The 27,728-nt window shown below is 39.4% G+C and overlaps 3 protein-coding genes and 1 long non-coding RNA gene across 4 annotated transcripts in view; 2 read left to right on the forward strand and 2 right to left on the reverse strand.

Moving 5' to 3' along the window:
• The window catches only part of LOC134806038 (uncharacterized), a 447,581-nt gene extending 427,624 nt beyond the window's left edge, over positions 1–19,957 (reverse strand). Inside the window, exon 1 of the long non-coding RNA XR_010146452.1 lies at positions 19,943–19,957. This is a non-coding gene — a long non-coding RNA (uncharacterized LOC134806038). The remainder of the gene's footprint in view (positions 1–19,942) is intronic.
• On the reverse strand, positions 1,944–17,647 carry LOC134805968 (ras-related C3 botulinum toxin substrate 1). Its single transcript, XM_063779146.1, has 7 exons — positions 17,383–17,647; positions 17,186–17,301; positions 16,318–16,467; positions 15,792–15,874; positions 15,413–15,573; positions 3,308–3,666; positions 1,944–2,615 (listed from the first exon to the last, which is right to left on the reverse strand). Exons 2-6 carry the CDS (start codon positions 17,299–17,301, stop codon positions 3,589–3,591), a joined length of 588 nt encoding a protein of 195 aa, XP_063635216.1. The 5' UTR covers positions 17,383–17,647; the 3' UTR covers positions 1,944–2,615; positions 3,308–3,588.
• LOC134805959 (uncharacterized) lies at positions 14,214–15,264 on the forward strand. The gene has a single exon (XM_063779139.1). It carries the CDS (start codon positions 14,244–14,246, stop codon positions 15,102–15,104), a length of 861 nt encoding a protein of 286 aa, XP_063635209.1. The 5' UTR covers positions 14,214–14,243; the 3' UTR covers positions 15,105–15,264.
• Positions 18,552–26,166, forward strand: LOC134805992 (testin). The gene is made up of 6 exons (XM_063779171.1): positions 18,552–18,673; positions 18,756–18,885; positions 19,056–19,208; positions 22,283–22,362; positions 23,699–23,857; positions 24,345–26,166. Exons 2-6 carry the CDS (start codon positions 18,756–18,758, stop codon positions 25,944–25,946), a joined length of 2,124 nt encoding a protein of 707 aa, XP_063635241.1. The 5' UTR covers positions 18,552–18,673; the 3' UTR covers positions 25,947–26,166.
• Positions 26,167–27,728: the final 1,562 nt, after the last annotated feature.

A 27,728-nucleotide genomic window follows, 5' to 3' on the forward strand; every position in this document is an offset into this window, starting at 1 on the left:
TTTGTCCTAACGAATGACTAAAGATAGACACCTTTTATAAACATAATCGCGCATAGAAAGTGCACCATTTACCATGAGAAACCATTCGAGTATGATACAGGTCTCGCACTATCGGCTTTTTACGTTAGATATTTAAACTAATGGGTAAGGTTTAATTAATTGGATGGTTAACTTTAGACCAAGAAAATTAACTGTTTAAAATTCAGGGCGTAATTCTATAGATAAGATTTCGTGTTTTATCTATCTGTGTTGTAACCAGTCTATAATGTAGTTTAAAATGTTCTCTGCGCCCTTTTTTCATAAGCTTTATATACCCATATAGCTTATTTCGTAAGTTTTATATCCTATTTAGTCGTTGCCAGTCCTTGATCCGTCTAGATGGCATATAATGGAAACTTTGCCTTGTCATTGACTGGCATTAGCGAGTGTTTTATGGTGTCAAAAGCACCTGAGCGACTTTGTGTTCAGGGTTTGTCTGACTAAACATGTTTTAGGCCTTCCGTGGATTAAATATGCTCATTTTCAGCTACATCGACTTCAAAGATACGTCATACAGTTTTCGCCTTTTTACAAGGAAGTAAGGTGCAAAATAGTTAGCATATATTTAACGTCGATGCTGCTATTCTGGGTCAATCTATCAATTTTCTGTATACAAAATAAATAACTTAGTAGGATTGAACTGTCTACATTAAGTAATACAAATTTTGACACTTAAGTAATTTAAAAAATCCGAGTTTTACAGCCTGGCAAAAAAGAGTAGAAATTAAAAAGTGGCAACACTGTAGTGTCGTTTCGTTCTATTATACAAATTGATTTGAAACGGACGACAATAGTGTTGCCACTTTTTAATTTCTACTCTTTTTTGCCAGGCTGCAAGTTGCAGTACTTGCAGTATCAAATCAAAATTAATGATTGTTATACAGTTTCATACATTTCAAATATTATACTAGCATTGATGTTGTTCAATTCAACTCTGGGAAATCTATAGATCCGTACTGTACCTTGTGATAAGCAATGCTACTGTAAGATTCTTATTCCACTTATAGGTATATAAATGGGTGAATCAACTTCTTTGTCCCGCGTTGCCATGGTTACGTTCCTGGCCAACTCTTTAAACCCTGAATTTAGATATTTACTAAAAACATGCATTTTTGTGGTAGTTATAAGCCCTTTCCATAAGAATGCCTGCCTACTGGAGCGGAGCGGAGAGCGAGGTAAAAATCCACCAATAGAATTGCATATAATATCCTCCTCTTTGCGCTATTGGTGGGTTTTTATCTCGCTCATCGCTCCGCTTCGGTGGACAGGCAGCCTAAGTTGCCAGGCACTGTTAGGACAACATGTTAGTTAAATATGATACACTTTTTCTAACAAACTGTGCCACTATTGTCCCCTGGATAACGAGACAGAATAACATCACAAAAAAGTTGATCCACGCATATACACTTAGATCCCAAGTCCAAGTTAACGATGCTTTAATCTCGCTCTCTTACAAACAACCAAACAGATAAACACTTAAATAGCTGCAATGTATACTGTCAATAGTAAAAATACTAAGTCAAAATGAAAATACGTACCAAAAGACATACCTACAGGTTATTTCGAGCACGCCCGTACAAACTGTTAGCTACTAAAGCTATAGATTATTTTATAAAGCATATGATACGTTCCTAAATAACCACAACAAATATATTTCTTAAAACTCATACAAATATAAATGCTTACTCGTAAAGTTAGGACGCTAGCACGAAGATATTCGGACATTGACCCGAGTGTTCCTATCTATATTGCACGCGCGTAATTAGGCATATTGCTGTCTCTCCCATGATCCCGGCGATCAATACCACGGTGCGAGAGGGACAGCAATATATAACTATGCGCGTGAGATAGGAACTGGCGGTTCAATGTTCGAAATCCCTCGTACTTAGCGTCCTTTAGAAATCTTTTCGCAACTAAATTATTGAACATATAATTGAGTATGTCAATATAACTAGCTTCTAAGGTCAGTCCTTGTTCGGAAGTCGCATAAGAATATAATATCTCAAAACTTCCTATCGAGGTTGCATGTACAAAAATAATAGTATTCATTTTATTCATAACAGTAACAATTTGTTTCTAACCGTTGGAGATTCTTTACAATAATATCTACACGTATTTACTGACACTTATATCTATTCATAAATCTTTGGCATAACCATTTGCTTGCTTCTGCAGCAATGTATAAATTGTGATGATCCGAATATCACATGTATAAAAAAAAGTTGAATGTTGTCTATGGCACATTTAAAAGGGAGTAGTACTGATTCGATTTCAAAGAAATTGCTGATGGAAATATGATATCGTATTATATCATATTATATTGGCATACATTTGACATATTTGGTAATTACCTATACAGATTTTTTTTACTGAATATGCTCTCGTTAAAATAATTTTTAATATAGTAATACACAAAATATAACTAAGCCAGTTTTCATTAAATATTTCTCAAGAGAGGTAGGAAAGCTAAACGTTAGTTGCTGTATTGCATGAGATATCTTTTGCAAACGAAATCAGCCTAATAAATGATAATCCAAACAGCGGTTTCTTTTTTAAAATGTTGTATAGGTACCTACCTTACCTACTGGTCTAAGAGCTAGCCACGGCAATAGGTATGCAATTTATAGAGCAACGAAATCCCTCTAGTTAGTATGCCATACTATCATTATTAATTAATCCGGGCGCCTGGCAGCTGTCTAGCGGTGGGTGTGGGAGTGGATGGGCAACAAAGTGGTTGTAAAATCAATTGAAGGTGTGCAATTTATAGAGCTCTGTGTTTGGTGATATAATAGCTAATTATGTATTTAATTCAAATATAACAATGCCAGGCGTTTTATTTGGGGGAAAAGTAGTGCCAGGTGATGAAAATACACAATCACTTGTGCGCCTGCAGGAAGTACTCACAATTGCTTTACGCATAGATTGTGAGTCAGCTGCAATTTGCTCGTGATCTTCCTGCAGGCGCACAAGTGATTGTGTATTTTCATCACCTGGCACTACTTTTCCCCCAAATAAAACGCCTGGCATTGTTACATTTGAATTAAATACATAATTAGCTATTATATCACACCAAACTCAGAGCTCTATAAAATGCACACCTTCTATTGATTTTACAACCCCTTTGTTGCCCATCCACTCCCGCACCCATCGCTGAACAGCTGCCAGGCGCCCAAATTAATAAATAATGATAGTATGGCACACTAACTAGAGGAATTTCGTTGCTCTATAAATTGCATACCTATTGCCGTGGCTAGCTCTCTGGCTATACTGATCCATTCTTATTCGTAAACAATCTGGATACTGAGATAGATTTCGATCGCGATTGTTCTATTTCTAAAAAGTTTTAATTGGCCGCCATTTCTTAATCTGAGAAGGAAATAGCGCCTATTCCAGAGAGCATTTTGAGATTTGCAGTTAATTTACCAGCTAAGCTAGTATTCACGAATGAGCACTATATATTATAACGGATTAGTGAGCAAGTGACCGGTGTAGAAACAGATTATTACTGTTGGAGATTCAGCTGTCACGTTCAGTGCTGTCCTGGCATATTTACATGATGAGACACTTCCGCTGATGCCTCTTCTGCGGCTCCGGTCGCAGGACCGCGCGGACGGCCTCGTCGAACACCTGCAAGAAATGTAACGACAAATAAGTATAGCCACCTAAGTCCCTGCGTACAATTTTTTGTACATATTCCAAAATCTATTTTGAACATTAATTGTGTAACTAAGGGTTCCAATTTCAAAAACAAAACAATTGCTTCTGGGTCTCAGGAGGATAGGTAAATCTAGATTTGCATAAAGTAGTATACACGGTGTAACATGACGAAACCGAAACATTTTAACAGCGTATTCCTGATCATATATTTAGAGACAATAATGACCTATAAACTTTTTTGAAATTCGCCTAGCTTCAGAGTTAATACCAATTAAAAAAAACAAGTTTTTATTGTTACATAGTGCAAAACGCCTTTTTGATGGCGATGTTGCTACTATGGGACGTAGTCTAAATATCCTTGATAAATTGATAGATGTCAAAAAGTGACAAGTAACACTTTGCAAAAACTAAGTTTTAGGAAAAAAAAAACCGGCCAAGTGCGAGTCGGACTCGCGTTCCAAGGGTTCCGTATATTACACAATTTTTAACAATCAGTGCCGGATTAAGATATGTTGATGCCCTAAGGATTTCTAGGTGCCCCCTCTCCCTCGGGTCATCAAGATTACATTGATTTTTTGGTAAATTGAGAGAAGTTCATTGCTGCGTTACAGCTGAGAATGGAAATCAGTCACATCATTTTATCACGAAAATGGACAGTGCCGCAGCAGTAATGTTGCAACAGAGTACCTAATGCTGTTGCAGTCGCCACCCGAATGTCACCTTTATCATAGCTTAGAAAGTAATAGAAACGCGAGCGAAGCTAGCGCGGAAATTTTTCGATATAAAAACGCAATTTTACTTTTAGTCCCAACCAGGCGCGAATCCAGGATTTCATACAGAGAAGGGATGGGACAGTTTTCTATCAGCCTAGCTTCGCATAGGGCTCGATATTTCTTAGGCTTCGATATTCGAGGTTGTTTTCATGCATAAAATATGCAAGAAAGCAGAGCTTGGAATTGAATTGGCGAAGTGTGAGAAAGGCAGTAGGCCTAGCTGCGAAAGAGGAAAGCTTGGATTTGGATCCACGCCCAAGTGTAATTAAGGCAGAAGGCCTCGCATAAGACCTCTAACGCCGAACCGCAAAAGAGTGGGTTGAAATCGAATCTATGCATGTAATCACGACTCTTCTTCTGCTACCGATTGTTTCCCAAAGAATTACGCGCCATTATTTTTGCAAATTAGCTTTTGGACAGCTAAAAAAAATCGTGTGGTAAAAACGATGTGTCTGTCCCTAATTTTAAAATTTGTTCATCTTTTTCAACCTGGCATTTTGGTGCCCCTTCTGAACGTGGTGCCGTAAGCACGTGCTTGTTTTGCTTATTGGTTACAAAGTCTTTATTAATTCAACCATTAAAGTCGACGAGTACAAAAAACTTTAAGCTAGCTCTCAATTTAACTTTTTTTTTAAACATTATTTTTAATTTGACCTTACAATTACTCGTAAGTAGGTAAGACCGTTAAATATTTAAAATGATTATCTTATCAGAAAATTATCACCAATTACTCTAAGAAAACTACTACTCTAAGTAATCCGGCACTGTTAACAATGTATTTTTTATGTGAAACGTGAGTGAAATCTCTTTAAAAAATCCGTAGGGGTCGGATTAAAAACTGTAATTAAGTCCGACTCACGCTTGACTGTACATTTCTAATAGGTTTTCCTGTCATCTATAGGTATAGACCTATTTTATGTATTTTTTTCAAAATTTTAGACCTAGTAGTTTCGGTGTTAAGGGGGGGGGGGGGGTGGGGGAATGGTCATTTTTTGCCTATTTTCTTGAATAACTTCTAAACTGTTGATTCGAAAATTATAAAAAAAAAAATATTTGAAATCCTTACAATAAGCTCTTTCATTTGATATGTAACATGATATAGTTCGAAAAAATTTTTTTTTCATTTACCCCCCAAAAGTGGCCCCCATGTTCAAAATTCATTTGTTTACGTTACATGTCCGTATTCGGGTCACAAACTTACATATGTGTACCAAATTTCAACTTGATTGGTCCAGTAGTTCCGGAGAAAATCGGCTGTGACAGACGGACAGACAGACAGACAGACAGACAGACGCACGAGTGATCCTATAAGGGTTCCGTTTTTTTCCTTTTGAGGTACGGAACCCTAAAAAAGTAAAAATCCATTTAATGTGAAATTTTAACCAATTACATTTACTTTTTATGTACAGATACATTCAAAAAATTGAAAAAAAAACAAATAAAAAAAAGGGTTTTTTTTTGCGAAATTGACCTATTAACTCATATTACATTTTTTTCTTCTTTAGACCTCAGAAATGCGTGGTTAAAATATTTCGCATTCCTCGTGAACACCATGTATATCACCAGTAATGCTGGTGCAGTCGCTATCCGAATGAATGTAGTGAAATTGCATACAGATAACAAAGTATTGATTATATGTATTTTTGGCATGGTAAACATATGCATTTCAATCACAATCTTACAATAAACACACTAGGAGCTCATTCAGACGGTGCGAGAACTCGCATGCGAGTTTTATTACATTGCGATCGGTCGGCTGAATTAGGGCTCATTTAAGCCCGATTTAGACGATGCGAGAACTCGCATGCGAGTTTCATACCATTGCGGGTTTTGATTGGTCGGTTGAATTGGACGGGTTATTCCCACTAGTTACCACCAAGTTCTTACCAGTGGTAACTACTGGGATTTTTTTTCCCACCTATAACCACTGGTTTGGTGGTAACTACTGGGAATTTTTATGGTCCACTGGTAAAAGGTGGGAATTTTTTTTCCCAGTAGTTACCACAAAAATTTTGTTAAATTTCAATATTCATAAATACAGAATAAATAGAATAGTATAAATATAGAGTGCTTTAATAAATACTTAAAAGTCGATTAGTGTTTCAGTAAACTGCCTTAAAAGTGATCAAAAATAATTAAACAGTTGACCGGTAAAAGTAAAAAAAAAAACTAAAATGTGAATGTAAGGATAAATTTAATCATCCATTTAGATTATTTTTCAAGTGATTTTAGTAGGTAGTTAAACAGTTTACGCTTTAGTATTTTTGATAATTTTCAAGGCATTTTACTGAAATGAAACACTAATCAATTTATAATAATTTATTAAAGCATAAATTTATTTAAAAAATTGGCTGAGTCATACATTTTGGCTGGCCTGATGTTGATATTTGTATGAGAGAGTAAAATTTTTGTTCGCCTTTTCTGTATTGGTTCCATAGTAAAAGATGTTCAGTAGGGTGGGCCGATTTAATTTTTTTTCGAATTTCGCATCGTAAGACCCCTCAAAAGTTGCCGAAAAAATAGCGTATTCTATGAAAAATAAAACAAAAAATCCTTCATACTATATTGAGCCCTCTACCGAGGTTTGAAATTGTTAAAAATATAGTTTTGTTGTCTATTCTCCACCAGCGACAAGTTGAAGATGACATTTACTGTATCGAATCTGTATTCGCTCTCTTTTCAACATGGCTTCTGCCCTATAGCTGCCTAATTTGTGTCGTCCCCATTTTATTTTCTATTTTTACATTTTTATATATTTTTACAAGTTTTACATGAATTTTTAATTGTCGATGATATAAATAAAACAAAGGAATATTCAGAAGACGTCAGTTTTATTTAATCACAAGATCTTCAACACGTGATACCACTGCGCCGAGTCTGCTTAACAGGTTACAAACCCAGATTTTTGAAGATTCTTAGTGAACCGATATAGACTGAAAGTCATATTTAAATATTTCAATGATGTCTGTGGAAAATGTATCAAGATTGGCATCAAATTTGGGCAGCGGTCACATAACCTCTATTGACCGACTGACTGGAATAGATAACTACATCCCATGGAAATTTGCTGTAAAAATGGTGTTAACATTAGAAGGTTTATGGAAATGCGTGGAAGGTACTGACACCGATGCGGATCGCGACGCAAGGGCGCTGGCGCGCATTTGCTTGTCGCTGCAGTCGAATCTTTATCAACACGTGCGTAATTGCACTACAGCGAAGCAAGCTTGGGACAAGCTTGCGGAATGTTACGAAAACAAAGGATTATATCGTCGAGTTCTCTTACTGCGAAAACTGCATCGTGTGGAATACTGCCAATTCGCGTCAATGTCGGACTACATCAATAATGTCATGCTTTTGGTACAACAGTTGGAAGATATAGATAAAAAGGTGGATGACGAAGAGGTGGCAGAGATCCTGCTCTCTGGCCTGCCTCAGGAATACGATGTATTGGTATCCAGCCTTGAGACGGCGTGTCTCACTAATACTTTAAGCTCGGATGTAGTCCGCATGAGACTTTTGCAAGAGGAGCACCGAAGAAACTCGGAATCGGCGTCTTCTGCGTACACCGCGACCAGCAACGGGAAGAAGAGGGAGGTGACCTGCACTTTTTGTAAGAAGCAAGGGCATGTGGCGAAGCGCTGCTTTAAGAGGAAACGTGAACAGAATAGCAGCTTTGAGACGGAAGGACATACTATGTTAGCTACTGCGTTCTCGGCTATTACTACAGCTTCGGACCTCATTGGAAGTGAAGATTCTCGCCACAATGATGGAAACCTCGCTGCAGATGGTGAAGAATGTGACTGCATTGCTTCTGTGGCCAACGGCCAACACATTTTTAGTGAATATATGGGTAAGGTTCCCATTTTTCCATCTGAATGTACCTTGCAAAATGCATTGTTTACTCCTTGTCTCTCTTGTAGTATCATGTCAAATAGTTTAATGACTCAAAGAGGTTATGTTAATGTGTTTTATAAAAATGTTTGCAATATTTATGGTAAAACTAAAGGCAACCCAGTTTTCTCAGCTCAAAAGGTTAAATTAACTTGTACATCTCAAATTAAGCAAGACAGGTCCTTACCCCGGGCGAACTCCAAGCCCCTTCATTTCAGGCAGGGGACAGTGAGTGCCTTCAAGTGTAGGCAAGGTATGCGCATGGTAGGTGTTGGGTATCAGTGTTCTGTGGATGTTTTTCAGGAAGAAAATAACAATAGCCTGTGCAGCTGTGTCTCTTGTCTGGCGGGTGAGATGAATAAGTCATCTCTGCCTGTGACAAGTCCAAGACGTGCTGCTTTACCACTGGAACAGACCCATTCCGATGCTGCTGGACCAATGCAAGACACTATGTTGGGCGGAGCCTGCTTCTTGCTAAAGTTGACTGACCATATGAGGAAAAGTTTTGGCTACCTTATGAAGTCTGAAAAGGAGGTGAGTTACCATTTTATTAACTTTTGTAGTATGATTGAGAAGCATAAGGGGTTGCACATTTGTGATCTTTGTACGGGAACAGAATATTGCAAGGATGACCTTACAAGTATACCTAAGAGGCAAGGCTTTGTACACCAAACCTCTGTGCCCTATAGTGCAAGCATAGTTAAATTTATAGTGTTACAGTGTGTTGAAATGTGCTGTGTTCGGACAGTATTTGAGACACTGTGCACTATGCTGCAGGAATCTGGTTGCTCGAGTCGCTTGCGGAGGAAAAGTCCTACCAGTGCGCTATTGAACAAAATTCCTGGGTATTTATTGACTGGATCTTCAGTAGATCTCAGTTTGCTTGCACTTAGCTGTTATACTGCGGCATATTCTTTTGTAGGCTTTTGTGAAACTTGTAAGGGGCATAGACTAAGTGATCCATGTGACTCTCGAGTAGTTATTTATTCAAGGAATATTTCCCTTATTGAAACCGAGTGTTATGGAGAGAAAACACAAACTAAATTAGGGCAAGCCAATAAAGAGCATTTTATGTTTATATTTTTACATCATTTTATTTATACAATTTTAAATTTAAATAATTATAATGATGAAATTTTAAATAAATTGGTAAACTGTGATATTAGCAATAAGTCTTATAATGTCTTTGAAAACGTTTCTAATGCTAGCTCTTCTGATGTTTCAGATAAGCAGATAACACCACCACCGTGGTCACCACCGACTGATCAGTACTGTACATGCGCAGATAGTGCTTCCGACAACGGTGATGAACAGACTTCTCTGCCCGAGCCGGAAGTTACGTGTCAAGGAGGAGGATCGACTATGCCATCAGCTGATGACGCGTCATGCTCTCAACGCCCCGTACGTAGTACCAGAGTCCAAATGTTACAGAAACTGGATCATTATGACATTTATGACTTTGCTATGCTAGCAGAGGCCAGTTCTAGTTCACTAGACGATCCTGATTCCTGCGAGGAGGCCACGTCTTCACCAACAAGGGTGGAGCAAAGTGATAAAACGTGAGTATCATGCTCTTCTAAGAAACCACTGTGTAGGGATTAGTTGATCGTCCCAAAGAAAGCTAGAGTCATTAAGTTTTTTTTTAAATGAAAATATAATAGCGCAGGTAAATTTAAATAAATATGAAGCGAGACTAAGTTGCCCATGGTTTTACCTAAAAACAGGGAAAATTAATTACTCTGATAGCTTCTTTTATCTGTACTGTGTGTGGTTAATCATTACTGTGGTTAGACACTTGATATCAATAAATAACTAGTCTCAGACTTGGTATGTTAAAATTCATATTTTGTGCTAATGGGTAGAAACAAGGTAAATTTGAGCCCTGTATTCATGTGAAAGGAACCGTGTTCATGTAATACTTGCCTTACATGTTGATAAGTTTTATGTTCTCCTTAATAGCTGTATAAATAGTGATTTGGAAAGTTCGGAACAGTATTTGTAAATTCAACATTTAGGTCAATTTAAATGTTTAACTGCTTAGGCATAAATATTACTAACAAAGGGGTTCTTTCATTTTAGATCAATCAGACTATGTGAAGCATTTATTGGCTAAGTTTAACATGATCGAGTTTAAGCCGTTAATTACTCCTATGGCTATGAACTCTAATCTAAGCTTGATAAGTGTGACAAGTGTTTAGATGGGTAAATAAGTATGAATAATTGTTATATTATTTATAATGTACTTATTAGTCTATTAGTCTGTACTTGTCTTTATATCGTAGGCTTGTAGTCAACTAGGCCAATATAACACTTGCTTTGGTATGGATCATTGGCATGCTGCTAATTGTGTATTAAATTATACCTAGCAGGTACAATAAATTACAAACTTTATTTTTGTAAAGGAGGTGATTTAAATATATGTGCCTTATTCAGTCGCAGATTATGCCAGGGATTTATATGATAGTGAGTTTTAAACATGTTTTGTCATTAAAATGAGTGGCAATGTTGTTTACTAGGAAGCTAGCAGACAATGTTGCGTAACTTTGTCGAGTATAGGTTTAAATATTTGGCAATCTATGATGTAGAATGTTTTGTCCAAAATTTCATGACAGAAATTGTTGACAAAATAATTAATGTAATATAAAGATAACCAAATGTTACTCGTAAAGGAATACTCTTAAAGAACAAAACACATAGACTTGTAATGTAGAGCTTCAAAAATTTCATATCCAAATAATGTCTGAAAATTGTATACTGTTTAATTTTGCAGGGATAGATTGATACTTACCTATTTCTAGTTTTTGTATGTAAATGATAGGGGACATGCATAGTAAATTCATAATATAGAAATGTTTAAATTGTGATATTATGTATGTGTACTCTTGTCGAAGGTAGAGAATAAGGAGGAGTGTTAAAAATATAGTTTTGTTGTCTATTCTCCACCAGCGACAAGTTGAAGATGACATTTACTGTATCGAATCTGTATTCGCTCTCTTTTCAACATGGCTTCTGCCCTATAGCTGCCTAATTTGTGTCGTCCCCATTTTATTTTCTATTTTTACATTTTTATATATTTTTACAAGTTTTACATGAATTTTTAATTGTCGATGATATAAATAAAACAAAGGAATATTCAGAAGACGTCAGTTTTATTTAATCACAAGATCTTCAACACGTGATACCACTGCGCCGAGTCTGCTTAACAGAAATTAGAAAAATAAAATATAAATCGGTTTAATTTTAAGTTCATGTTTTATGAATAAAACAAATATTTGTAAACATTTCATGACTATTCCTACTCTCTCTTGTATTCTACTTACTGATTTGTTATACTGTAGTAAGTTTCGACCTGTTAATAAATAATAAACTATACTTGTTCGAACGTGATTTGAGCCTCAAAACACCAGTTAAGGTACGTCGTGTTACTTTAAACTGGTGAACAGATAAGTATCGTTTCTTGCGATTAAAAAGTGTTTTGATTGCAAAGATAGTATTTGAAGTTAATTTGTAAATGTTTAACATCGCATTAGTGCTGGAGTTCGGATAAAAATGAACACAGAGCCCCTGGTTTGGATTCGCGGGGGGACGACGAAGTGAAACCGTCTGCCCCATGTTTGGATCATTCGCAGAGCTCAATCACAGGCAGCTTCCGACAATAGCTGATGTTATTAAGTTTATATTATTAAAGAGACATGAACTAAAAAAACAAAACAACGGGAAACAACCTTCCAACTCCGATATTTTTCAATTGGTAACTCAAGAAATCAATCTTATTTGGGAAGCAGCTTCTTTACCGACAGTTTCTGAAAACCGTATAAAACAGCTACTGAAATTGCATTTAGATAAATACAATTCATTAATAAGGTACCCTGATTCTAAAAAAAATTAAGCTTTTGAACAAAAATGGAATGATTTTAAATCTTACTGTTTGATTACATTATTCGACATAAGTTCCTGCAAATGTGACGAGAAGTGTAACTGCCCGAAAGAAAGAAAGGTTCCCCGTAAAAGAAATCCCGTTCTTAGCAGACCAGACCAGACCTAAAAATGTAAAAGCTATGGTGAAATACATCGTGACAGTTTACGCTCCTGTATGGTTTTGATAAAAGTTAAATCAACATTGAAAGATGGACCACACCACCTTTTTATGATGATTAAACTTTCTCGAGACCTGCCTGAAAACGTGAAAAGTGTGATTGATCCAGTGATACAGAGAAATGCCTATTTTGGACATCCAGAAAATCTATTGCTGGCAATGTTATACGACTCAAGAAATCACGTTCAGAAGCTCGCCGTTGAGCGGATCGTTGAAGCCAGGACTACAAGCGGCACATCCCAAAAAATTCGCACTTTCCAGCCGCCACCACTTAACTTTTTAGCGGAAGATTATATTGATTTAGTATATTGGCAAAATATATGTATAACTCCTCCTCCAGCTCTATCACATTACAGTAATGAAGAACTGCAAATGATGATGGAAGATACAAATCGACTTTGCCCTGTGAATTTCCATGCCACACCCAAGCCGTCGAAAGATCTGTGAAACTAGTGACTGAAGCTTCTGAAAGTGTTATTGGACAATCTGCTAGAGATGATTTAATTAAAAACACGCTAAAATCTCGTACAGTAATGCCGAAATTTGATTTAAAAAAAAAAGAGTTTCAATATGTCCAAAACTAAAATGTTCTACGTATTTCATTCCATTTATTTTATGCTTAGCTTGGAAAACGACAATAAAATTCATTTCTCTAACATTAAACATGCTTCTATTTCTACCCTAGTGCTAAAATAACATTCACAACTGCATCAATAGTCATTATAATGAGGGGCTGAATATGAGTGGAAAACTAACTAGAAGTGAATTCTTTGACAGACGGTAGAGGGCTCAAGATACTGAATTAATTTAAAACTAAATATACCATTACAATCAGCATTACAAGCCGCAACTTTTGACACCTCTTACGTTACGATACGCAAGAAAAAAAAATCTTCATACATGATCAGCCCACCCTAATGTTCAGTATGACCTATATATTCATTTCGTAAATTATTGCAGGTGACTATAAAAAAACAACCTGTATTTATACTGTTTTTATTAGTATTGAACTCTAACAAAAATTCCCACCTTTTACCAGTGGTAACTACTGGGAATTATATTTCCCAGTAGTTACCAGTGGTAAAAGGTGGAAAAAAAATCCCAGTAGTTACCACTGGTAAGAACTTGGTGGTAACTAGTGGGAATAACCCAATTGGACGTAATCCACAGTCCGCAATGTAACTAAAATCGCATGCGAGTTCGCGCGCCGTCTAAATCAGCCCTTATACGGCGTGCGAACTCGCAGGCGATTTTAGTTACATTGCGGACTATTGACGTTACATCAACTCAGCCGACCGATCAAATAACGCAATGTAATGACTCTCTCTCGCATGCGAGTTCTCGCACCGTCTAAATGAGCCCAAGGATGTCACCGCAATAGTCCGCAATGTAACTATAGTAGACCCAAACCAAACCGACGATCGGGATCGTAAAACTTCTCATTCACGCTCGCGTGGTCGAGTGAGAGAGATAGAGATATGACCCCAGTTGTCCGTTTGGTTTGGGTCTAAACTCGCATGCGAATTCTCGCGCCGTGTAAATAAGTCCAATAAATCAACTAAGATAACTTTTGAGGTCAAAGGTGCAACTTCTGCGTTTTAGTCCAAAACACTTTAAAATAAACTTTAATTTAATGGAGTAGAGCTCTATTTGTACCACATCATAATGAGATGATACACAACTTTTGTAAAAGTGTCCGTAAGATATCGATTAGCCTATATAAGTAGGCGCTACACTTACTTATGGCCCACAATATAATCACGCGTTAAAGACGGATAACGAAGGCAATGAAGCTATCAATATTAATATTAACATTTGGAATGGCGTGTTCTAGTGATATTTCAAAATCGTATAAAGCGCCTTCCTTGTTCTTGAATCACGGAGGCGGCCCCTTGCCAGTGCTAGGGGAGAAATACAATAAAGAAATAGGGGATTTTTTAAGGAATGTGTCGAAATATATAGAATTTGATCGCACGGAAGCAGTGATAGTGGTGACGGCGCATAGAGAAGAGGATGTAGTGACGATATCGTCAGGCGAGCGGCACGGGATGGTGTACGATTATAACAACTTCCCGGCGGTGAGTTACGAGTGGAAACATAAGGCGCCCGGCGCGCCAAATTTGGCACGCAGCGTACACGCAGCGTTTACGCGCGCCGGTATTCCTGCAACATTAGATCCGCACCGCGGATGGGACCACGGAACATTCATCCCTATGATGCTCGCGGACCCCGCCGCGCGAATCCCGATTCTTCAAATATCTATATTGAAAAACCAAAACGCCTCGCAGCACTTCCAGCTAGGAAGAGTTCTACGTCAGTTTCGTGACCAGGGCGTTGCGGTAATCGGCTCTGGGATGTCTTATCACAACATGGCGGAGTTTCGTAAAGCCGATATTTATAGTGATGGGGTCATAGCCAATGAGGAGTTCGATGAGTACTTGACGGATGTGTGCACGGGCGATGATTTGAAGAGGATTTTGAGGTGGGAGGAGGAGAGAGGGGCGAAGGAAGCGCACCCGGAGGGAGAAGCCGACCACCTGATGCCGTTGATAGTGAACATTGGGGCGGCGGGGCTGGCGACGGGGCGGAAGGTGTTTGACTCAGTTTTCATAGGAAAGTTTAAACTGAGCGGATTTGTTTGGAATTAAAGTAAAAAAATATATAATATCTTTAAAATGTATCCATGTATTTTCCGTTATACGGCTATTAGGCTGACAAATGGTATAAAAGAAAATATGAAAAGTCGTTTCAACATTTATGCAAAAGTGCATCATTCATCTTGGTGGACAAATAAAGGCAATAAAACCATTTATAACTATAAAAGTTTGTAAAAAAATTTTCCGGATACATAAGTAGCAGCCCTCGTATGCGAGAGTGATAGAGAGGCAGATAAGAGATCTCCATGTCGTTTTCTGAGGTATTAGGCCTTCCAACTACACGTATGTGGGTAACTGACCTGTTTGAGTCCGCGTTGTGTTAGCGCCGAGCACTCCATGTACTTTACAGCCCTAATTTTGTTTGCCAGCTTCTGTCCCTGTTCTCGCTTCAGCGGTGACATGCCCTGTTCAGACAGCAGGCTGAGTGTCTCGCGGTCATCTCGCAAGTCGATCTTTGTACCTGGAATATGAATGAGGCTTAAGTTACTACAAATACAAAGCAACGGAAAATATCCAAGGGTTTTGAAAGGTTCTTAAGCGCTTAAAATAGCCGTTCTTAAGTCAAGTGTTAGGGCTGTTCAATGATTTGATAACAAATTTGCTGCAAGAATCGTCGTTTTTATCATGCTGCATGTTAAATTGTTAACACAAAGGTAATTTTTTATTCTTTTTACTCACCAACTAAAATAATAGGTGCATCAGGGCAGTGGTGTTTAATTTCTGGATACCATTTGGAAGTAACATTTTCGTATGATGACGGGCTGAAACAGAACCATTCTATTAGTTGATTTCATACTGCATACCAGTCATATCTAACAATGACTCATTGTATTTGAGATGAGACAAATCTAATTAGTAAACAACTGCTTTTGCAATTGTTGTTGAAATGGCTGAGCTAATTCTTAACAACTAAATTGAGGAAGTAAACAATTTAATTCAACAAATGTCTGATCGTATAAAAGGATATAAGAAATAGTTTCATAAAGTATGCATGTTTCAAATAAAGTGAACTACACAAAACTAAAGAACTGATATTGTCTTAAAAGAAGGTCAGCCAATCTTTAAAAATTGCCAATCTTGTGTACATCCAAACAGCCAGCCAATCTACTGTAACACATGCAACTCTTTTTCCATTCCAGCTGTGGAAGTTTGCTAAACAAAGGGCTAACATAAGTCGAAGGGAAACTAGTTTAGTATGAGTTACCTTGTGACACTAAAGCATATGAGGAAGACATCGGTCTGGGGGTAGCTTAAAGGCCTAAGTCTGTCATAGTCTTCCTGTCCCGCTGTGTCCCACAGGCCTAGAGAGACTGCTACTCCGTCTACCACCATTGGTGCCGAATAGTTGTCAAATCTGTGAATACAGTAATATTGTGGGCTTTAATTTATGCAAACAAACATTACTTACCTAAATACATATGTTTGTTTTAAGGGGAACAGAAAAATAATTCAAAAGCAGTTGTTGAGTGGAATTACATTTGATGGGTTTAAGAACTTCAAACAGTCAAATCACACACTTTTGTGACAACACCTCATGCCAACAGAACCTAGTATTCTCTTGTAGATGGAAGATTAGTTGGCAGTTGCTTCAGTGGAAAAAAAACTTGACTACAATCAAAATGCAATAGGGAAAGAACTAAGCTAAGTTGAGAACTTAGAACTAAACCACTTTAAAATTACACTGAAATTCTTCCATATCCTCATCATAATCATCTTTCCATGCATTTGAATATACCTATTTTAGGATCATTTTATTTCCAGTTATAAAACTGTTAGTGGAATAGTGACTAAGAGGTAGAATAACTATGACAGTGAGGTTTGTAAACATTGAACATAGCTAGCATACAATGTTTGAGATATCAAACAAAATTCCTGAGGCTATTATAAGTATTTATATATTATATGTATACCATAATATTCATAATAACTATTATTTTATTTAACTTTCAGATGTTCTGCATATATTCAGTTTACGTAGAACATTTAAAAGGCCTCTATAAAATGCGAAGCAATAACAGATGTCCATTATTTACTTTTCGTAAAATTCCAATATGATTAACATTGATACTTACACTGTGGGTACATATTCACCAGGAAAACTGTCTGTGGTGTACGATATAAGCATGCACGTCTTTCCGACGGTGCCATCACCGACCACCACGCACTTGATTGGTCTTCCTGAAGACATCTACGAAGAAAATACATAAATCGTATCAGATCCAAACTATGAGTCATTTCAGTAAGACACATTAAATGTATTAATATTTACCTTCTCCTTAAGTTTCTTACAAATTATCACAAACGGAAAACTATAAGTAACACACCAAAACTTATACAAAATCTATAAATAGGGATAAACCTCACTTTTTGGGAAGGAAAGGAAACGCATTCACAGCAAAGATGGATTATGGCTGGACATCATGATTTCTGTAATCTGTGGATTAATGACATGACTGCAGATTAAGCAACATTTGTATTTGTCTATGGTAATCTAACACAATGTGAAAATAATGAGATGAAATACATACAGCCAATCGTAATAGCCGTAGCGTAATAAGCGATTTTCATCAAAAGCCCCCTCCATACTACTGGAGGGGGCTAAAGAATATAATACTCACTAATTTACATACTCGTGCGAGCCACGAGCCGAGCCGCGTGCCGCGCCACGAGACGCGAGTGTTAGGCCTCATTCTCAAGAGCGCTTTTTCGCTATTACAACGCGCGTTAAAAAGCGTTCGAATGTCACAAATTGATACATGTCTATTTAATTCACACGATGGCGGTGGCGCTTTTTATTAAGCGTTGTTGAATTTTCGACTTTAAGTCTTGGTCATTAAATTGAATTTAGCGTGCAACAGATTCGAGCGCTTTTTAACGCGCGTTGAAAAAGCTCTCGCGCGAGGGCCTAAGCGGTGGGCTAGTGGCTCGTCTCGCGGCTCGGCTCGCGCTCGCCTGGCTCGCGTGGAGGAGCGGTTTTTTGGGCACGAGCCAAAGGGCGCTTGCGTTTACAGGCGCGTTCGGCTTGTCATTCGGTTATAAAGCTTATGCCGTGCCGTTAGTGTTTAAAATATATTAGCTCGACGAGCTTACGAGCCACGAGACGAGCCACGGCCACGAGGCGATAGTGTAATAATGGCCGGTTTAGATTCGCGACCCGTGGCTCGTCTCGCGGCGCGTCTCGTGGCTCGCCTCGAGCGCGTAAGCCCGTCGAGCTAACGGCTCGGCCACGACATCGAGCGACTTGCGACGTGGCGATGGCTCGGCTCGTGGCTCGCGCGAGAATGTAAACCGCTTTTATAAGTTGGCTAACATGGTATTCGATTTTGTTCTACTCTCAGTCAGTCATCAGTCAGTGCACGCCTTGAACGTCAAACTACACTTTATCTGTATTGTTATCTGTCAATCTTCAATCCTATACATACTTATTATACTCATTGCTTCAATCTTCTTTGTAGATTGTGTACTGTGTAGATTATACATTATTTTGCGGAATAATTAATTACAAACTGTTCTTCCGACGGTCACGCGCATGAAATCAAATGTAACTTAATCCTGAAAATGTAAGTATTTATGGTGATTATTGTGTTCCTCACATTAAGTGTTTTTTATTTGGATATTGGACAAGGAAGTTTCTGTTTTCAGATGAGTGAGTCATGTGTAGAAACTCCTGAAGCGCCGGCTTGGTTATCGAAACTTGAGAGCCAACGTGAGAAGCTGAGCAAGGCCCGGCTAGGGCACGACAGCGGCGCCGGTGCTCCTTGTAATTCTTGTGGTAAGCTTGGGAGTCACTTACAATGTTGCATACTATTTACATATTCTTGGTTGTAAACTACGTGTTAAATTATTTATTCGGTGGTGTTAATTAAATTACTGTTGTCCATGTTCGTTTCATAGCCTTTTATGTTTAAGCGGCAACTATTAGAGAAAGAAATGTTTTGCCAGGTCCATCATGCCCTGGGCTAGACCTGCACTTCTGGCGCAAGGTGTGCCGCTCGTGCCACTGCAGTAAAGACGTACACGACGTCCAGGACGACGACCTCTCCGGCTGGGCGCAGTTTGAGCTCCTTGGGACAGCCAAGCCCAAGAAAGCTTCTAGTGAGTAGAAAAAAATTGTTACTTTACACATTTTTTATTTTTTTTTATTTAGCCTTTTTACTCGGACAATACATTTCTGGTTCATATATTTCCCTAATTCCTTTTTTTTTGTGTGTCTGTTTGCCAGGTGGCAAAGGCCTCCTCCAATCTTTATGTTGTTGTTGTTGTTTTATATGTTGTTGTTGTTTATTTCTTTTTCTTAAATGGAGGGTTTTCTTTACACATACGTGGGCCATACTGAAAGTTTCTGGATTCTGATATATGAGACGACTGATTTTTTCTAAGTGGCCAGTCCAGGAATTTTCAGTATGCCCTAAGTATGTGTATGTGTTGACTTAAAGTACCTGTATCCTAACAGCAAATCTTAAGTACTAATGTGTTGTTGGAAAGTTTATGAATGAAACTTTTGTTTTTTTTTTGTGAAATTATCTGGAAATATCTGAGAACTTTTCTAACTTTTAGGAAACTTTCTACAAGTTGCATATCTGTGATATAAACTTTTTATATGTCTGTCTGTGGTGGTCAAAAGCCGTGGGTTCAAACCTTGGTTCTGCCTTATATAACAGAAAAAAAAACAAGATTACTAAATATTCTGTCAGGATCCTTATGACCAACCACAGGCCACAGACACAGGTCACAGAATTACAGGCCCATCGAATTACAGGCCTATCACTATTACCTCCCTTCTCTCTAAGGTCATGGAGCGTATAATTATCGCAAAGCTCCTGAGATACCTAGAAGAACACGACCTGATCAGCGACCGCCAGTATGGTTTTCGCCACGGTCGCTCGACTGGTGATCTTCTAGTGTATCTCACACACCGCTGGGCTTCGGCCATTGAGAGTCAAGGTGAGGCATTAACAGTCAGCCTAGATATAGCGAAAGCGTTCGATCGGGTCGGGCATCGGGGTCTTCTGTCGAAGTTACCATCTTATGGATTGCCGGAGGGACTATGCAAATGGATCGCTAGCTTTTTGTCCGGCAGACGCATACGAGCCGTAGTAGACGGAAGCTGCTCCGATAGCATGGACATTAACGCTGGCGTTCCGCAAGGTTCTGTGCTATCCCCAACGCTGTTTTTGCTGCACATCAATGACATGTTGTCTATCGATGACATTCATTGCTATGCAGACGACAGTACTGGGGATGCCTATTACACAGGCCGTGCCAATATCCCTCGTTCTGTGGTGCTGGAGAGTCGTGAAAAGCTTGTGTCGGACATTGAGAACACTCTATCCAGAGTTTCGGTGTGGGGTCGGGACAATTTAGTGTGATTCAACCCCACCAAGACACAAGTTTGCGCGTTTGCCGCTAAGAAAACCCCATTTACTGTGGTCCCACAGTTCCAGGGCACAGCCCTTACCATGTCAGGGAGTATTGGGATCCTAGGTGTCGACATCTCCAGTGACGTCCAATTCCGTAGCCACCTGGAAGGTAAGGCTGCGCTGGCATCCAAAAAACTCGGTGTGCTCAAAGCGAGGCGATACTTTACTCCGGGGCAAAGACTGCTGCTTTATAAATCGCAAGTCAGACCCCATATGGAGTACTGCTGTCACCTTTGGGCAGGAGCACCTGGATGCCAGCTTGGACCCTTCGACTCAGTCCAAAGGCGCGCTGTATGAATCGTCGATGATCCCAAACTCACAAGCGGTATTGAACCTTTAAGTCTAAGGAGAGACTTTGCTTCCTTGTGTGTGTTCTACCGCTTGTACAATGGGCTGTGCTCTGAGGAATTATTTGACATGATGCCAACGGCCCGGCCGCTTTCTATCACCGCACCGCTCGCCGTCGGCAGGGTGTTCATCCTCACACCCTAGAACCTAAATGGTCGCGTACTGTGCGATTTAAGAGGAATTTCCTCCCGCGGACGCTCCGGCTGTGGAATGAGCTCCCTTCCGAGGTTTTCCCGAGGGTCTACAGTATGGGGTTTTTCAAAAAAATCGGGCAAGTGCGAGTCGGACTCGCGCACGAAGGGTTCCGTACCATATAAAAAAAAAAACAAAAAAAAAGCAAAAAAAAAAAACGGTCACCCATCCAAGTACTGACCACTCCCGACGTTGCTTAACTTTGGTCAAAACTCACGTTTGTTGTATGGGAGCCCCATTTAAATCTTTATTTTATTCTGTTTTTAGTATTTGTTGTTATAGCGGCAACAGAAATACATCATCTGTGAAAATTTCAACTGTCTAGCTATCACGGTTCGTGAGATACAGCCTGGTGACAGACGGACGGACGGACGGACGGACGGACGGACGGACAGCGAAGTCTTAGTAATAGGGTCCCGTTTTACCCTTTGGGTACGGAACCCTAAAAAGGAGTGTACAGGTTTTTAAAAGGTCGGCAACGCGCTTGTAACACCTCTGGAGTTGCAGGCGTCCATAGGCTACGGTGACTGCTTACCATCAGGCGGGCCGTATGCTTGTTTGCCACCGATGTGGTATAAAAAAAAGGTTAAATGGTACCATCCAAGACATATGTGCCATAAACTGACTTGACAACAATAAAATTGTAGTGTGGCATAGTAGCAGAATTTGATGGAGATGGCAGCATGGTCTTGGTGACTTCCAAAAAGATTGGTCCAATATTGCTAAAGTAAGAGATGTGTGGAAGAATGATAGGGAGGGCTTTGCCCAACAATAGGATATTACAGGCTAATAAAAGGAAAATAATAATAGAGTTAAATAATCCCATGGATCCTAGAAAGGAAATTCCATGGTAAACCAAAACCACAATCAACATTCCTAATTATGAAAAATATTTCCCCATATTACAATAAACATTAATTTTAATAGATTTTGTATTTGTATCTACATTTCCTCTATTTTATGGTTTTCCATTTTTGTTTTTTTTTTCCTGTACCTAACTGATCCATGATATGTTATCCATGTTCAATCAGGCTTTAGTTATTTTGTAATAATTATATCAAACTATTACCTTTCAATGCACTGTACTTTTCTTGAATATTTATGTTGTTGGCTCACTTTTTTCCATGAGGTAACAAAAACATGTACTTTCTGGTAAATGGTAAGAACAAAATAAGAGTTATACTTATTTGTTGTCATTGTTTTTTGCAGTGCCCCTAATCAAGATTCGTGGAGTGACAGACAAGCCTGTTAAACTTGACTGGGTGCCTCCAAATGCTTCTACTGAGTTGGTATGTTCCCTCTAAACTTGGTGTAAACTTATTAAAGTTGGTGATGGATGATGGCAATACTGCCCTCCTAAGCCGAGCACTGTCTCAATGACAAATGATTTTGAAAAGGAAATTATCAGCTATAGAAATTAAAGTATAAGTTAGCAAAGAATTTTCTTTTGAGATAGCGCTGTTTGGCTTAGTAGGGCAGAATATCATATTTTAAATTTTCGTGGAATAGGAGCATTCCATGAAATTGTCTATCTTTGTTAAATTTATCTAAAAATTTGTAGGCAGTTATAGGAGTATTTTTATCTTCAGTGACTAAGCTCAAAAATCATTGAATTAAAAAAATCGAATACACAAAATATAATGTGATTGTGCAGGACAGCTTGTGGAATGCTATATCACTTCATACTTGTTATAAAATTATAAATACCTTAACAATTATCTTCAGGAGTTTCAGGACATCCAATGCTGATAATAAAATAATATATCAGTAACTTTGACGTAAATTCGAGATGACGTTGATATTTGTTTCATTCTTATCAATGGAATAGAAGTACCTAGTCATGTCATATCTGAGCATATCTTAAAAATATATTGATTCTATAAATAACATATATACCTATATTACCTATACAACTATTTTAGTAGCATTTGCGATCATACGATCGTATCCTCCACCCGATCTTACCCAGGCCCGGATTTAGAGACCTAGTGCCCCTAGGCACTTAGTATGGTACTTAAAATTTAGGGGGCCCCCTTCTCCATCTCGAAACCATTGCTAGGTTGCCTGGGCCCCTAGGCCGGTATTGTTAAATTGGAGAACTGATGGTATATGGTAGGTATAATATTATGAAAGGGCTGTGATAATGGGGAGGGCCAGGGAAAGCCAATTGTAGATGGTGGTCTTCTAGATTTCATATATTCACAAAATTCCGATGCACGCTTCGTGCGCGGAAGGAGCGCGATCCTAATGTGCGTGTGTATTTGTATTGAACAAAAAAAAACTGTTATCTAAGCTTATTAATCTTATAAATGCACCTTTTAGTCTTAAATCTTATTAGATCTTCACCCGGATCCCTTTGCTTGACATAATTATTGAAAGTCATATAATAATGTAATGATTGTCAGATTATCATTAGTCATTATTCTGAAACCGTTAACTTTTCAGGATTTTCGTAAGGTTATCCTATTGATAGGTTAGGTTAGGTTTGTTTTATGACAATCGTGGAAAGTTACGCGTTTCTGAGAAAAAACAAATTATGACCAACGAAAGTACGGACAAACAATACATTATGATATAAAACCTTATGGGAAACAATAGAGACCCATCGTCATCATGTGCCTTCAGGTGTCGGAGTACATGTCGTGCCTGGGCTCGCTGGCGCCGGTGTCCGGGTCGGACGCGGCTCGGCGGCGCCGCGCGCAGCTCCGCACGCAGCTGCCGCCGCACGACGTAGCGCCCGCCATCCGCAACCACGCCACCGACCAGGAGAAGTCGGAGCACACGGTCAGTATCTCATGGCGTGGCAACTCTATAGTATACTTGCTTTGAGATCAGTATACAGGTGTCGGTACACCGTGCCGCAAAATTGCATGGCCACTTTATGAATGAACTCATCCATAATATGTCCATGCAATTTTACAGTTTACAGTTCGCTGTACACGGTGTGCGCTATGCAATATCAATTACAGCAATAGCAAACATTCAAGAGTGCAGTTTTAATGGACATAAATTTAGACACTGGTATTGTAAGTGTTTTTTTTTAACTGCTGGTCCACTATGGACACGGCTAGCCAGAGACAGAGAGGCATGGAAGGCAATGGAGGAGGCCTTTGTGTCAAAAGGACACGTCGAACCGACGGTTGTTGCAAACACATAAATAAATAATCAAATACTGTATTAAATATTATTAACTGTATGTTCGATAATAAAAGGCTTTGAAATTGAAATTGAAATTGTAAGTGTACTAAACCTAAAATTACATTGTTTTCAGGAATACATTACGCGCATCAAAGAGAATGTCGTCGGTATGGGTAACGTGGTCAGAGTGGGCCCTCTTCAAAGCGGCGAAATTTACTCGGTCGAGAACAGCAAGTCCCACTCCGGTACCAAGTCCTACGCTCTACCTTTGAAGATATCCAACGTTTCCAGGGGCGTGAAGTACAACATAGTCCCGAAGAATGCTTCAGACAAGAAACTGGTTCTTGACTCACAAGGAAATGTTGTCAGCAGCGCTGCCAACTTGCCGGACTACAAAAATAGCCCGATTCTCAGTCACGTCGTTAAAGACAAGCTAAACGTGATGCGCATCGAGTCTGACAGAATCAAAAGTGCTATTGAGCATGGCCCTGTCTACGACAAACTACTTAAAAGCCTGAACGACTTAAACATTCCTGTCACAAATGATGTCTACTTACAGCCTATCAAACTCTTCCGTGAAGAGTACAACAAAAATCCTCAATTTAAGGAGGAGACCAACGAGTTCGCCAAGGCGCTCGGCGCTCACGCCATGCCTGATCTCTGGCCGACCAGTAATAACAACGTTCTGGGCACCGCCAAGATGCTGGACAGCAGACTCCAAAAGGGAACTATTTTTGCTCCCAATGGGGAGATTTGGAGCTGGAAGCACGAACCCACCACTCCCGAGCACAGCGGCACAATTTGCTCTACAAAGATCAATCCCCAGTATTCTACAACTACTAAACCGCCTAATCAGGTGGAGCCTCAGCAGACGGCTCCTTTGAGGGACTATCTTAGGAGCCAGTCGGAAGAAGACATGCCGCCGCCTCCGCTGCCAAACTACAGCACCTACCCGGGAGGCGGGCCGCCGCCAGGTGCGGCCGCGGACTGGAACAACCCTCCCGCCGGCAGCGCCGCTCCCGACAACATGAGTTATCAAGTCTCACCACAAGACAGCTTATATGGCGAGCAAATAGATCCAATCATTGACCAGCTATCTGAGATGACTCTGAGCCCTGCCGAGATGGAATTCAACAGGAAACTCTACAACGAGGGGGTGCCGTGTCAACGCTGCAAGAAGTCTATGTTCGCCGGTGAAGTCGCCGTGAAGGCGGAGAGGGCCGGGCAAGAGGCTATCTGGCATCCCCAATGCTTCACTTGTAGTAAATGTGGCGAGCTGCTGGCGGATCTCGTGTACTTCTTCTACAAAGACGAAATTTACTGCGCCAGGGATTTGGCTAACGTGCTAGAGATTCCCCGCTGCGCCGGCTGCGACGAGCTGATATTCACGCGGCCGTACACCGCGGCGGAGGGCCGCGCGTTCCACGTGCAACATTTCTGTTGCTACCACTGCGACGCGCCACTCGGCGGGAAGAAGTATGTGCCCGATGACAAGACAGGTTTACCCATATGCTTGTCGTGCTATGATCAGTTCTACGCGGAGCGCTGCCGTGCATGCGGTGGCGTTATTGGGCCCGAGCAGCAGGGGGTGTCGTGGAGTAACATGCACTGGCACGCAGACTGCTTCATATGTTCGGGAAGAATGTGCGGAAAGAGCCTCTTGAGTGGGCGGTTTGTCGTCAAACAGGAGATGCCCTTCTGCAGTGTTCCTTGTGTTCAGAGTAGGGTTAAATAAACTTATATTAAATACTACATCGGAGATTTTATATGCCAATGTATAGATAGGTAATTTTACATGACATTTAAAATTACTCAAACGATACTACATATTTATGTGTGATGCAATATTACTGGGGCCAATTATATGATATACATTGTAAAATTATATCTTTTTTACGAAGGGTTTTTACTGTAGAAGTATTATTATACATAATATTGTGTAGGAGTTGATAAGGGGCTGTCCATAAATTACGTCATCGATTTTTGACGAGTTTGGACCCCCCCCCCCCTATAATCATCCAAAAATCATGCTTCAAATGACCCCATTTCCTCCTACTTCATGCTACCGTCATCCGATGTCCAGACCCCCCCCCCTCTAATTTGAAATGACGTAATTTATGAATAGCCCCTAATGGGGTGTAGTAAAGTAAGACATGTAAGTTTTTTTTTAAATCAAGTTGCATAATTTACAGTATATATTTTTGTACTGCATTTTTAGGTAATTGACTGAATGAAGAGTCACTATAAAGCTGGGTATTCATCTAGTAAGCTGCAACTAGATATAAAATTGACAAATTATTTGTAACAGTAAGCAAGCAGTTGTAACAGTTTTTCCTATTGGGTATCTTGTGATGTTTAGACAAAGTATTCTAAAGCCATGGCAATCTATGTGATAGATAGTGATATAAGAGAAACTTCATATTATTATCATTCCTTGAAAAGTGCCATTGTGAGGTATTTATGAATGTTTTGGGAAGTACAATAAAATATAGATATATATTCATTCTGCATTTTACTATCATCCTGCACTTCTAGCGTAATTCCAACTGAACCTCGGCTAGTCAATGTCCACCTAAGTTAACCCTTTACCAGGCTAAGGGATATATATTTCCCACATACGGCACATTTCATTTTTGAAATGTCAGCCTGGTAAAGGGTTAAACTCCAAAGACATACCCCAATATCAACCTTTGTGCATTCCAACAAGGTTCATGATGACGCTCCACACACAATACTAGGTGTGGCGTTCAAAGGGTTAACCTTTTGGACGCCAATGACCGATATAACCGCACCGCAGGTTCAACGCCAAAGACTGATTAATCGGTCACAGACCACAGAGCAACATAGACCTATGTACATATGCATAAAGTTCAATTTCAGTTTTGACACTTCGGAGACGTGGCGTCCGCGTGACAGCTTTTGTGTTTGACACGGCGTCGAAAAGGTTAATGCATTCACTACCAGGGAGAGTGGCCTAGGTACAAACTTGTATGATGGTGGACGCACATGTGCGTCGGGGGCAGTGAATGTGTTAATCATTTTAATAAAATTATCTTATTAGGCTTTGCTTTAATGTTCTTAGTGAGGCTTAAAAGAGATGGGATTCTAACAAACGAGGATTGTCAATCTTGAATCTTTATTTGAGCAAATTATACAAGCAACATCACTTTAGAATTGGCAGCAATCCGTCTATGTACAAGCTTAGCTCTTCACATGGCTATGATGTAGGTATGGCACCTGAAGGGTTAACCAAGCCCTAATTAAATTTGATACTGCCTATGGATAAAATGGTTCCACTACATGCGGGTTGGGTGTATGGGGTAGAGGAGGATACCCAAACTACCCAGGACCGGAGTCAGTGGAAGAAAATGACTAGACACCTCCCTACTCTTGGATACTTAAGCCCTACACCCCAGCAGAGGGTAACAGGATGAAAAGAACTACATAGTTGCAGCCATATTGCTAATATAAAACTGAATAAATATCACTAAAGGTAATAATTTAAAACTCCAGGAAG

The sequence above is a fragment of the Cydia splendana genome, chromosome 2, assembly GCF_910591565.1.
Source record: "Cydia splendana chromosome 2, ilCydSple1.2, whole genome shotgun sequence".
Lineage (NCBI taxonomy): Eukaryota > Metazoa > Arthropoda > Insecta > Lepidoptera > Tortricidae > Cydia > Cydia splendana.

What these genes read in the sequence shown, in the direction of transcription:
- LOC134805959 (XM_063779139.1), top strand. Translation starts at nt 14,244, where the DNA reads ATGAAGCTATCAATATTAATATTAACATTTGGAATGGCGTGTTCTAGT.
- LOC134805968 (XM_063779146.1), bottom strand. Translation starts at nt 17,301, where the DNA reads ATGTCTTCAGGAAGACCAATCAAGTGCGTGGTGGTCGGTGATGGCACC. An exon ending in GGTGAATATGTACCCACAGT is followed by an intron (nt 16,468 to 17,185) that starts GTAAGTATCAAT and finishes CTGTATTCACAG; the next exon opens with ATTTGACAACTATTCGGCAC. An exon ending in CACAACGCGGACTCAAACAG is followed by an intron (nt 3,667 to 15,412) that starts GTCAGTTACCCA and finishes CATTTCTTGCAG; the next exon opens with GTGTTCGACGAGGCCGTCCG.
- LOC134805992 (XM_063779171.1), top strand. Translation starts at nt 18,756, where the DNA reads ATGAGTGAGTCATGTGTAGAAACTCCTGAAGCGCCGGCTTGGTTATCG. An exon ending in TGCTCCTTGTAATTCTTGTG is followed by an intron (nt 18,886 to 19,055) that starts GTAAGCTTGGGA and finishes ATGTTTTGCCAG; the next exon opens with GTCCATCATGCCCTGGGCTA. An exon ending in CAAGCCCAAGAAAGCTTCTA is followed by an intron (nt 19,209 to 22,282) that starts GTGAGTAGAAAA and finishes TGTTTTTTGCAG; the next exon opens with TGCCCCTAATCAAGATTCGT.